General features: G+C 46.2%; 1 protein-coding gene across 1 annotated transcript in view; it reads right to left on the bottom strand.

Annotated features, from left to right (window-relative positions):
* Nucleotides 1-1,016: 1,016 nt before the first annotated feature.
* MMD2 (monocyte to macrophage differentiation associated 2) overlaps nt 1,017-12,694 on the bottom strand; it is a 36,735-nt gene continuing 25,057 nt past the window's right edge. Inside the window, exons 4-7 of the mRNA XM_053365489.1 lie at nt 11,097-11,171; nt 8,354-8,455; nt 5,741-5,810; nt 1,017-2,915 (exon numbers count right to left, since the gene is read on the bottom strand). Coding sequence (XP_053221464.1) covers nt 2,712-2,915; nt 5,741-5,810; nt 8,354-8,455; nt 11,097-11,171 — 451 coding nt within the window. The 3' untranslated portion in view covers nt 1,017-2,711. The remainder of the gene's footprint in view (nt 2,916-5,740; nt 5,811-8,353; nt 8,456-11,096; nt 11,172-12,694) is intronic.

Genomic DNA, 12,694 nt, shown 5'->3' on the forward strand with positions numbered 1-12,694 from the left:
CACTTTAACATTATTGCCTTCCATTTAGTCAGTAAGAGTTAAAAGTATAAGTTATTGGCTTTTTTTTTTAAAAAAGGTATTCCTCTAATATTTTGGAAGCAGAATTAGAAAAGACCTGAATTCCAAAGAACATCGAAATTTGCCGTTTTGCTGAATTTCCTGTGGCATCTCAGCACCATCTGATGAAGGCCCCCTCTGCACCAAACATGATGCTTTAAGCAGCTGCGGCTTCACCCCAAAATATCCTGGGAGTTGTAGTTTGTTAAGGGTGCTGAGAATTTTTCAGCGACCCCTGTTCTCCTCCCGGAGCTCCAATTCCCAGAGTTGGTTTAACAATCTATCCCTCTTCCGAGGGAACTCTAGGAATTGTAGCTCTCGGAGGGGAACAGGGGTTGCCCAACAATTCTCGGCACCCCTAACAAACTAGAGTTCCCAGGATTCTCTGGGAGAAGCTGTGACTGCTTAAAGTGGGATAATACTGCTTTAAAAGAATAGTGCGGACGGGGCCTAAGATTAGATGCCAGTCAGTGAAAATGGGCTGAGACGGCTATGAGACAAGATATCTCTCTTCCTTTTGCAGTGAAGGAGAGCAAATCCCTTCTGGATCCCAGAAGCTTTTAACACATTTCCCTGCGGTTTACATGGCTTGATTCAAAGTACCTTAAAGTGAGCAGCACAAAAGTGCTCTGAAATGCATTAGGTCTTTTTCTTTCTTTCTTTCTTTCTTTCTTTCTTTCTTTCTTTCTTTCTTTCTTTGCCTGCCAGATATTCTGTTAGCTCTTCCACAAGGAATTGTGGAACGAAAGGAATGGCAAGAGCGTCTAAGATTTGATGGCTTCAAGATCCCAGTATAACTTTGGCTGGTGGGAACTAACGGCACAGTGCTGGTGCTTTTAACAGCTGCCAAGCCCAAACCCTCAATTTCTGAAGAAGTGTGCATGCCCACGAAAGCTTATACCCACAACAAACTTAGCTGGTCTCTAAGGTGCTACTGGACAATGTTTTTATTTTATTTATTTTTATTTTGACTACGTCAGACCAACACAGCTACCTACCTGAACCTCAATTTCTCAGTTTCAATTTTTGCAGGATTAAAGTCCCGGGAAGCTCTGCTTTTATCCCAGACAGCCTTTTGTAGAAATCGCTCCTGCTACACCAAAGGAAGCTTCTTTCTATCTCATCGGACGCTCAGTTCTTCTGCCCCAGTATTGTCCAGTCTGGCTGCCCTTCCCATCAGCTGGTATCCTTTTTCTAACTGGAGATTGAACCAAAGAACTGAGCCATGGACCCTCTGCACCTGAATTCAGGTGCTCTTGCCACTAGGCTAAAGACCCTGACCTCTTCGACCATGAAGGCTATATAGAATGATGACTTCTTCATTTTTGTAAAATGTTAACTCTAAGACTTAATTTTCATAGTGGTGGGAAGCGGGTCAGGGCTGTGCTACTTCCAGTGATGGAATGTTCTTCCATATCCCTGCACATAGAAACAAAGTCCGTCAAGGAAAAAGCCAGGCACAGCACTTTTTCTCCTGACAAACTCGTTTTCTATGTACAGACGGCTTTTTCAAATGGTCCTGTCGCCTGCGTTCATGCAATCCAAAAGGACATATCATTTAATCTCCTGCCTATTAGAAGCAAGTTTAGCATTTTAGGACACTGCGGGAACCAATAGGCAATGTACCGTATATTTCGCTCTATAAGACGCACCAGACCACAAGACGCACCTAGTTTTTGGAGGAGGAAAACAAGAAAAAAAATATTCTGAATCTCAGAAGCCAGAACAGCAAGAGGGATCGCTGCGCAGTGAAAGCAGCGATCCCTCTTGCTGTTCTGGCTTCTGGGATAGCTGCGCAGCCTGCATTCGCTCCATAAGATGCACACACATTTCCCCTTACTTTTTAGGAGGGAAAAAGTGAGTCTTATAGAGCAAAAAATACGGTATTTATGACTGCAACTGATGGGCAACAGATTCTTGGCCCTTTCGCACCTTTTCCTGTGGTCATACGTCACATTCAGGACTCGCCAAGGCAAACATTCCTGTTTCCATCAAAAGATGTGGAAACGGCTCAGCTGAAGATGTCATTTCAATGTCTGAAATGTCCAGACAAAAGTTGGAGATTCAGATTCTGTGGCCTCCAAAAAGCTAGCCTAAGCATTTGACTGTCTGGCCCTTGATTGTCCCTGCTGTGACATCACAGCAGCTAAGCCAATTGCAGCCAGAAAGGGAGGGGCAGATTTTTGTGTGTTTGTAGGAAATGAGAATGCAACTAGTCAATTATGATAGGCCCTCTGCAGACTGGTATTCATGTAAATCTCCCGTCAGCTTCCGATTCAGTTTCCTTGATACCAGTTTGTGTCAACGAACACTTAGGATCACAAGGGCAGACACTTCCAAGTTCCTCCAGACAGAGACCTGTTTATCTCCCCACTCCCCTTGCCTTTTCAAGAATATCCATTAATTGTTCGCTTCATTACAAAACCCTTGCCTAAAAACACTGATTTATAAAAATAAGAATAGAAAAAAACAACCCTTGGGGCTTGGGCAAGTTTGGCCAAGGAAATAATACTAAAGACCACCATGTCCCATCAGGAGAAGGAGGAATCAACACAGGGTCCACGTCTCCCAAGGGCGAACCGAAGGACGAGAGTCTGTTGGAAGGCTCCCCCAAATCCCTGGCGCCTCCAAATCCTCCTTCTTAAGGCACCTGTCTACCTGGAGGTTTCTGCATCGACATCGCCCGGCTGATAGAGGTACCTCCAGATGGCGTAATAGTGGGTGCCAGCTCCCAGCGCCACAAAGAGGTGCCAGATGGCATGGGCGAAGGGGATGCGCCCGTCGCTCTTGAAGAAGACAGTGCCCAAGCAGTAGAAAAAGCCACCAGTCACCAGCTCTGAAAGGCCGTCCGTGTTGGGCTGTGGCAGGCAAGCGGAAAGAAAGGCCAGCGGTCAGTGATCAGGTGGCGGAATCCAGGAAGCACAGCCACAAGCCCCCACTAAATAATTATAATTATTTAGGGAAGTTTTTAATGTCTGATGCTGTATTGTTTTTAATATTCAGTTGAAAGCTGCCCAGAGTGGCTGGGGAAACCCAGCCATATGGGTGGGGTATAAACTATTATTATTATTATTATTATTAAGCGTCCCTGTTTTCCAGGGACTGTCCCAGATTTACAGAAGCCGTCCCGGTTTCTGATTTGATCCCAGAATGTCCCACTTTTCCTTAGGATGTCCCTATTTTCATCACAGGGTATGGCGTTATGTGACCCCGCCAAGCCGAGAAAATAAGTCACGGCCTTTAGAAGGCAGCCCTGTATAGGGAAGCCCTGTATAGGGAAGGCAGCCCTGTATAGGGAAGGTTTTTTAAATGCTTCATGTTTTATTATGTTTTTATATACAGTCGTACCTTGGTTTTCGAACTGCTTAGTTCTCAAATGTTTTGGCTCCCGGACGCCGCAAACCAGGAAGTGACTGTTCCAGTTCGCGAACTATTTTCGGAAGCCGAACATCTGACGGGGCTTCCACAGCTTCTGATTGGCTGCAGGACCTTCCTGCAGCCAATCAGAATCCACGCTCTGCTTTCTGAATGTTTTGGAAGTCGAACGGAGTTCTGGAACGGATTCTGTTCGACTTCCAAGGTACGACTGTATATTGGCAGCCTCCCAGACTCACTGGGACAACCCAGTCAGATGGGGGGGTATTATTATTATTATTATTATTATTATTGAATAGGACGCCCCTATTTTTATCAGATAAATGTTGAAGGGTATGGAGAAATGAAAAGTGGCGGCTGCTTCCGGGTTCAGGCAAGATCCCGCGAGAACTCCATGAAATTTTGGGGAACTCTTATGAGATCTTGTCATGGGCTGGCACTTTCCCATTTTGCCTCAGGTGGCAAAACAGAACAGGCCACCCCTGGGCACAAGCACCTCTGAGCACTTTCGCTGGGTGCTAGACGTTACGAGGAAAAACGCAGGACTCTCAGCCTCACATGATGTGAATCTTATTCATTTAATGCGTTTATATCCCGCCATTCTCCCTACATTTCCGAGCACAATTCAAAGTGTTGGTGCTGACCTTGAAAGCCCTAAACAGCTTCGGTCTAGAAGACCTGAAGGAGCGTCTCCACCCCCATCATTCAGCCCGGAGGTCCAGCTCCGAGGGCCTTCTGGCAGTTCCCTCCCTGTAAGAAGCGAGGTTACTGGGAACTAGGCAGAGGACCTTCTCGGTGGTGGCGCCCTCCCTGTGGAACACCCTTCTGTCAGATGTCAAGGAGATAAACAACTATCTGATGTTTAGAAGACACCTGAAGGCAGTGGCGTAGCGTGGGGGGTGCAGGGGGGGCCGGCCGCACCGGGCGCAACTTCTGGGGGGGCGCGCTCGCTGCCTCTGGAGTTGCCGAAGAGCCTCGGGCGCAGGTTGTAGCAGAGCCCCATGTCTCGCGGAACCGACGAGCTGGCAGCGGCTCTCAACGCTCGCCGCGGTCCCCGCGCATCAGGGCCGCGGAGGGCGCGCCAGGCAGCCCCTCCTCACCGACGGGCAGCGTTCGCCTGCGGGGCTCGGCCAGCGCGCTGGGCTGGCCGCGTGGAGTCGCCGAGGAGCCGCCGCCTGCCATGCCGCCCTGGCTGCTTCAGCCGCGTCCGACAGCCGGCTCGAGGCTCCTTCCGGCCGGGTCTCCCGACGGGGCGCTGCGGGCGGAGGCTCCGGGTCGCTGTCTGGACGCGCGCAGCCCGCCAAACGCGCCACCGGCGGCGAATGAAGCGTCCAGCCGGAGCCACCTGCGCTCTAGTGCCTGCGCGCCAAGACCGCCCACCCGCCCCGACGGGGCCCACCCACCCGCTCCGGAGGCCGGCCGACGCACTGGCCCCAGAGGCGCCCCCTCCCCGCGCCAGAAAGAAGCCACGTCGGGGCTAGCCGGGCCGGGGAGGGAGACCGAGAAGGCTGCGCCGCGACGCCCAAAGACGCGCGTCTTGGCGCAAAGGGGCCCGCGGCACCCAGACGCGGAAGGGACCCTCTCCCCCTGACCCGCCACTGAACTGCAATTCCCAGCTCCCTTGGCAAATCCCAGTCCCCAATCCCCAAGATGCTTTATTTGAGGCAGGGGTCCTTTAATTGCAAAAACAACACCACGGAGGGCAGTAGTCACCACGAAGTTTGCCCCAGAGTAGAGCCGTCAGTATTAATGACCATGGTTAGGGGTTAGGGGGCGCAAATTACTTGCCTTGCCCCGGGTTAGGGGGCGCAAATTACTTGCCTTGCCCCGGGTGCTGACAACCCACGCTACGCCGCTGCCTGAAGGCAGCCCTGCTTAGGGAAGTTTTTTTCAATCTATTCTCAACTGCAATTGCTATCTCAGGTGTCCATTTTTTTCTGCACAATGCTGAATCATTTGCTTTATCTATTTCCTGTCTATGTAAGAGCACGGAATTGAATTTTGGCCAGTAGTGGAGACAGTAGTGGAGAAAGAAACAAACAACTATCTGATGTTTAGAAGACACCTGAAGGTAGCCCTGTTTGGGGAAGTTTTTAATGACTGATGTTTTAATGTATTTTTAATCTTTTGTTAGAAGCCGCCCAGAGTGGCTGGGGAAACCCAGCCAGGTGGGCGTGGTATAAATATAATTTATTATTATTATTATATTGTCGTCATCCCCCCCCCCCCGCTTGAAATGCAAGGACAGGACCGTAAGTGCAAAATCAGTGCACTGCACTCCATCCTGCCCGGGACACAGGTAACGTACCATGGAGAGAATGACCACCGCAGGAAGGAACCCCATGATGACGTAGCACACCAGCTCCACCAACTTGTATCTGGAAGAAAGGAAAGCAACTTCTTTTGAGATGCAAATGAAGTACCGGGCAGGCTGGATTCGTTTACGAGAAATCCGGGTTCAATTTTCCATCATTTCCCCCGCAATTAAAAACAGGAGGTGTACATAAGGGACAAAAATCTGGGCTTGTGAAAAGTATTTCGTTCCACGAGGGGGTGCTGTAAGCCAACTTTGCGCCAGCCGTAGATCATCGTAAGGGTTTAGCCGCACATGGTTTGCCTTGTTAGATTGCTAGTTCCTTCATTTGAGGGGTAGGGACCACAGTACAGTCCTACTGACCGGTGACATGTCGATTTACCCAGAGCTAAACTCTGCTTTTCAGCTAGTAATGTGAAAAGGTATTCCGAAACACTTACATGTTTGCTGTTTCACAATTTATTATTATTATTTACTTATATAATAACAGGCCCACCAAGTGTCCCTATTTTCCAGGGACGGTCCTAGATTTACAGAAGCCGTCCTGGTTTCTGATTTGATTCTGGAATGTCCCACTTTTCCTTAGGACGTCCCTATTTTCACCAGAGAAATGTTGGAGGGTATGCAATAAAACAAAACAAAATATAACAACAGAGGCCAGATAAAATAGAACATAAAGGAGCACCAACATGAACACAATCCATGACTATCACAAGGTTTCCAGGAGCTTTTTTTAAAAAAAAAATATTCTTTAAATATTCCCCAATCCTTATAGACTTTTTGTTTTGACTGGCCTCTTACTCTTCCTGTCGCTTTCGCTAGCTGCAGATATTCTACCACTAGGATTTGCCAATCTTCCGTGTTGGGTATTGTTGTGTTTTTCCAATTTCTTGCTACTAGAATATTTAGAAAACTATGGAATAAAAGGAAACATCTTGGCAGAATTAGACTGATCCCTGTATTGTATAAATATAAGTTCGTAGGGAGGTAAAAAGAAATTATATAAGAAATATGGAACTGTGCAGTATAAAGTAATGGATAAAGTACAGTGAGATTAATTGGAAGTCAGTTTTAAAATTCTTCTCTATAAGTTTTATAACTGTGTTCAGTATCAGGAGTATATATGATGATAATTATATTAATCTTCTTGTATCTTATAGTGTGGTGGTTTGTCTGAGTTTTCTGTTATTGGTTTGTTTGATTGTATGTTTGTTTACTTGTATGTACGACTGTTTTCTCATAAATGTATTTATTTTAAATTAATAAAGATATATTTAATTTTTAATTTTTTTTAAAAAAAACAAGGTTTCAAGGAACTTAAGTGGGTCTACATTGCCCTGTACCTTATTACCCCATTACATTATAAAAATGCTCCATTTCTCAATGAAGACATTATCTTGCTGTCAGTCCTCCAGCTTTCTCTCCTTCCTGGGTGGATTCGCCTGGAAGTCCTTTTGCACTCAGTGGAGCTTACTCCCGAGTAGGAGCGCCTGAGCCGAGTTGCCGGCACACCAAGCCCAAATTGCCATCCGCTCGCCCTATTCCTTCAAGTAGCCAAGGGCCAGGGGCCTAGAGCATGGAAAACTGTAGTCTAACAACATCTGGAGGTTTTCCTTTTCCTTTTTTTGTAATATTTTTATTAGGTTTCCAATTTACATAGTTAAAGCACAACCTTATTTTAACTCATGGGTCTTTGCTCCTATGAGCTAATCGACTTCCCTCCCTCCTGCCTCCTGGTTACCATAATTCCATTCTGCGTCATAGCAGTTATACTTTTTTCCTATTTGCATTTCATTCATCTCCATTGTCACAATATTAAATGAATATATTAAAAGTATCAATCTGATCATATTTTGCTTTCAACCCAATTTTAAGCTGTATTTTAGTCGATTGTTGAATTTTATGTCTTAATATATTATATATTTTGATGTTAGGAAATAAATTATCATCATCATCATCATCATCATCATCATCATCATCATCTAGAAGCATTGCTGCCTTGTTGGTAGCCATTAATAGCCTAATCCACTAATCCATGAATCTTCTTTTAAAGCCATCTAAGATGGTGGCCGCGGGTGGCACTGTGGGTAAAACCTCAGCACCTAGGACTTGCCGATCTCATGGTCGGCGGTTCGAATCCCCGTGGCGGGGTGAGCTCCCGTCGTTCGGTCCCAGCTCCTGCCCACCTAGCAGTTCGAAAGCACCCCCGGGTGCAAGTAGATAAATAGGGACCGCTTACTGGCAGGAAGGTAAACGGCGTTCCGTGTGCTGCGCTGGCTCGCCAGATGCAGCTTTGTCATGCTGGCCACGTGACCTGGAAGTGTCTCAAGACAGCGCTGGCTCCTGGCCTCTAGAGTGAGATGAGCGCACAACCCCAGGGTCTGTCAAGACTGGCCCGTACGGGCAGGGGTACCTTTACCTTTACCTTTACCTTTAAGATGGTGGCCATCATTGCCTCAAGTGGGAAGGAGTTCCGCAGACTAACTCTGCGCCACGCGAAGAAACCTGGGACCTTCTGCGTGCAAAGGACTTCTGCCCTGTCACTGTGCCTCCACCCTTCTTGTCGGCACTCAGCGCCCTCGGGGGCATAGCGAGGTTTCGACTCACCGTTCATGGAAAAAGAAAACGTAGATGGTCCCGACAGAGGCCATGATCCAAATGATCCAGCGCATGTGGGAAGCCCAGGGTCCCAACTCCCGCAGATTCAGCCTGGGAGAAGAACAGAGACCATTGAGTGCTTGAGAGAAACAGGAGCCTGGAAAGGGGACGAGAAAGAGACAAACACAGAGGAGGAAACACACAATTCCAGAACGAGGAGGGAGGGGGGACTGCAATGCTTACCTATGGATATTATTATTATTATTATTATTATTATTATTATTATTATTATGGCATAGGATGTCATTCATGTCAGCCAAGGGCCTGGTTGAAAAGGGACATTTTTGCCTGGCACCTAAAGGTGTATAACAAAGGCGCCAGGTGAACTTCCCTGGGGAGAGCATTCCACAGACGGGGAGCCACTGCAGAGAAGGCCCCGTTCTCGTGTTGCCACCCTCTGGACCTCTCGAGGAGACGACACACAAAGAAGGGCCTCAGAAGATGATCTCAGGGTCCGGGTAGTTCATATGGGAAGAGGCGGTGAGGCATCTGATCAAGGCCTGTATTTTAAAATGAGCTTAAAGATTTGCAAATGTTTCATGCCAGCTGGCTAAGGACTTTGGCAGTTGTTTATCCTCCTGGACAAAGGGCCCCTCTGATTTATAGCAAGTAACAGGAGACAGGTTTCTCAAAGTTGTAAAAGGGAAATACAGGCTGGGAGCAAAGGTTACACTGACCCTACATATTACAGAATACAATCAAGCTGCAAAAACACTAATTAAGAGTTGGTAAATAGTAAGATTTATTGTTTAACAGAAAATAATACCATGTGCCTCCCATCAGACAAAGAGCCATATTTTCCTAAGGTTTAAGAGCTAATGGGAAAAGCAGCTGGCTGGCAAAGGGGGGTAATTTGAAGAGGTTTTTAAGCTGTTTTTTTACTGAGTTCTTTTTTACTTTGCAAAGGCCTTTTCCTTTTAAAAAGCTATTTATGTTATGTATGATATTTGTTGTCTGAATGCAGTAGGCAAAGGATCTAGAAAGTGAGAAATGTTAGATTCTTGACGTGCCCGAAGATTAAGGCATTCTGGGAAATGATCTATAATGAACTTAAAAAGGTATTTAAATATACCTTTACTAAGAAACCAGAGGCCTTTCTCTTGGGCATTGTCGGCCAAGGGGTGTTAAAGACGGATGTAACTTTCTTTATGTATGCTACAACAGCAGCTAGAATACTCATTGCAAAGTACTGGAAGACACAGGATCTACCCACACTGGAAGAATGGCAGATGAAGGTGATGGACTACATGGGCTTGGCAGAAATGACGAGCAGAATCCGAAACCAGGGAAGAGAAGCAGCGGAAGAAGAATGGAAAAAGTTTAAGGACTATCTAAAGAAATATTACAAAATTAATGAAAGTTAGAATGATGTTGGACTGGAAAGTAAATGGTTACTATTAGCAATGGTTAAGACAAGGAGAATAAGGAAGATTAGTTTAAATTTAAAGTAAAATAAGGGAAGATTTGCTGAGTAATTGATTAGAATTTGGAATACAGAAAAGGGAGGCATGAGGAAGTCGAGGAAGAAAGGTTTAAGAAATTAGGATATGAAATGGTACTTGTTTTTCTTGTTTTGTTTTTGTTATTGTTTGTTTATGTATTTGTTGTTGTTATGTATTATGTATTGTTTGTGTGATTATAAAAACTGTTTAATAAAAATATTAAAAAAAAAAAAAGAAATGTTAGATTCTTATGTTAGATTCTTATTTCATTGATGGTGTGTGAGAATGTGAACCCAAGATCTCTGTTTAGATAAAACATAATACCACGAGCCATCTGTTTTAGCCATTTGTTTTGGAATGTAGGGGCAAAAGGTGATCTGGTAATTAAGGTGCCTTGTCGAGGCAAATGTAAGATATATGGCTACTTGTCTGCCATTTATGGATAGAAGGAAATATAGCTCTTTGTCTCCCATAAAAGGTAATAGGAAATGGGTGTATCTTTTATGATTGGTTCTAGCAAACAGCCAATAGGAATTTCAACCAGGCTGATTGGACAGAGGCAGCCAAAGGAGGAGCAAGGGGGCTGGGTTGAGGAAATATAAGTGTTGGCCATCAGGGCTGGAGGGCAGGCAGAGCTTTGGTAACCATATACCACTGTGCCTATCATTTATTTGTCTGACAAATAAATTATTATTTTAATTTCTCTATTGCTGCGTTGAATATTTCATTCCAGCTAAGCGTTAACCACAAGCAGGGTGCTACAGCGGTCCTTGAGGTATTGCGGTCCTGAGCCATTTAAGGCTTTATAGGTCAAACCCAGCACTTTGAATTGAGCCCGAAAACTGATTGGTAGCCAGTGCAGTTGGACCAGGATTGGTGTAAGATGCTCAAACCGTCTTGCTCTGGTGAGGAAATGGCTCTGAATTCTGCACTAGCTGAAGTTTCCGAACAATTTTCAGAGGCTTCAGATGGGGATCATGTGGCTGGCTTCATGAAATAATAACAAATATTATATCTATTATTATTACACATGTATAGACCATTTATCCCCCAAGGAGCTCAAGGTGGTGCTACATGGTTCTCCTCCCTCTCCATTTAACCCCCACAACAATCCTGTGGGTTAGGCTGTGAAGGCAGTGACTTGCCCTAGGCTTGAACCTTGGTCTCCTAGTCCAGTACTCTAACCACTACACTACACTGCCCCTCTTCAAGTTTCTGAAAGGCTGGGTAGACAGCTTGCGAGAACTCACCAAGGGGCGTAGGAGGCAGCTATGAAGAAGTAGATGACCATTCTGTCAAACATGTGCAAGCAATGCTCCACAGTCCTGCAGAAGGGAGGGAGAGAGAAAGAACACTGTTTCATAAAGGTGGGGTGGAGTCAGTCTGGATGATACCTAGGGGCCCCTTCCAAACTTCTAATCCTGTGCAGGTGAGGCTACATTAACAGGAAAAGCAGCCAGACAAGCGCCACCATTTCCATGTCCAAATGAGTTGACATGGAGACAAATGGGCTGGCCTTTCCCCACCTCACCTGTGTGGGATGTGTTACGTAGCAGTCAAGTACAACATTCCTTGTTTTCCTAGAGTGGACATGCGGGGGAATGTTTGGTCCAGCTAGTCGAAAACTTCCTGTTTCCTCCTGGCCTGTGTTGGCATGCAGAGGGTTGCAAGGCCAGCTGGCTAGCCCCAGCTGGGTCGTCTCCTTCCAACCATCCCACTGCAAAGACCCATCGGCCTCTGCTTTGACAAAAATCAGCAACCCAGGCTTCAAAGCCAGGGCACACTATATCAGCAGAGCAAACTGCGCACACAGAATAGGCGTGAGGCTTGTGGAAGCATACTACAACTATGGATTTATTATTCATAAATCAAGACAAAGAAACATGTCGTCTCTCTCTTTGTCTTCTCAGAGAGACAGAGAAAAACAAAAGCTATACACACAACGGAAGTTCCCAGCAAGCTGTGCTGGTATGTAAACAGACATGTGACATGCAATAGTTCCATGTCTGCAACGAAGGGTGGAATGGAATTTTCCAACAGCCTAGAGCATCCTTCCTCTTGCATGTGACCAGAGGTGGGCGTGACCTTACCTGTCCAGGTAACAAAAGCACAAGGCACGTTGCACACTCTCTCTCTTTTGACTTCCTCCATCGTTGGAGCAGCTTTTTAGCTAGAGATGCTCTGTTGGCTTCCAGAGGACACTGGGATTGTCCCCATATAGGATAGATCCACATGTGCATGCTTTGTAACTAAGTCTGCCTTCTGGGATCCAACTGTGAACTGATGATGTGAGTAAACTTATTTTATATACTTTACACAAGATTGTGGCGTTTTCATTCTTTTAAGAGGGATATAAGGGGACTTAAAGGTAAAGGTAAAGGGACCCCTGGCCATTAGGTCCAGTCGTGGCCAACTCTGGGTTTGTGCGCTCTTCTCGCTTTATTGGCTGAGGGAGCCGGCGTACAGCTTCCGGGTCATGTGGCCAGCAGGACTAAGCCGCTTCTGGCGAACCAGAGCAGCACACGGAAATGCTGTTTACCTTCCCACCGGAGAGGTACCTATTTATCTACTTGCACTTTGACGTGCTTTCGAATTGCTAGGTTGGCAGGAGCAGGGACTGAGCAATGGGAGCTCACCCCGTTGCGGAGATTCAAACCGCCGACCTTCTGATCGGCAAGTCCTAGGTTCTATGGTTTAACCCACAGCGCCACCCACGTCCCATAAGGGGACTTACCAGGAACCTAATATTGAGAGGCTTAAACAAGCCTGCAACCAGCTATCTGCTGTGTGTTTAAAAGGGGAATGTGAAACTCTGCTAAGTAAAGGAACTTGCTAGCACAAGTTAGGA

Source organism: Podarcis raffonei, chromosome 14 (assembly GCF_027172205.1).
Source record: "Podarcis raffonei isolate rPodRaf1 chromosome 14, rPodRaf1.pri, whole genome shotgun sequence".
Classification (NCBI taxonomy): domain Eukaryota; kingdom Metazoa; phylum Chordata; class Lepidosauria; order Squamata; family Lacertidae; genus Podarcis; species Podarcis raffonei.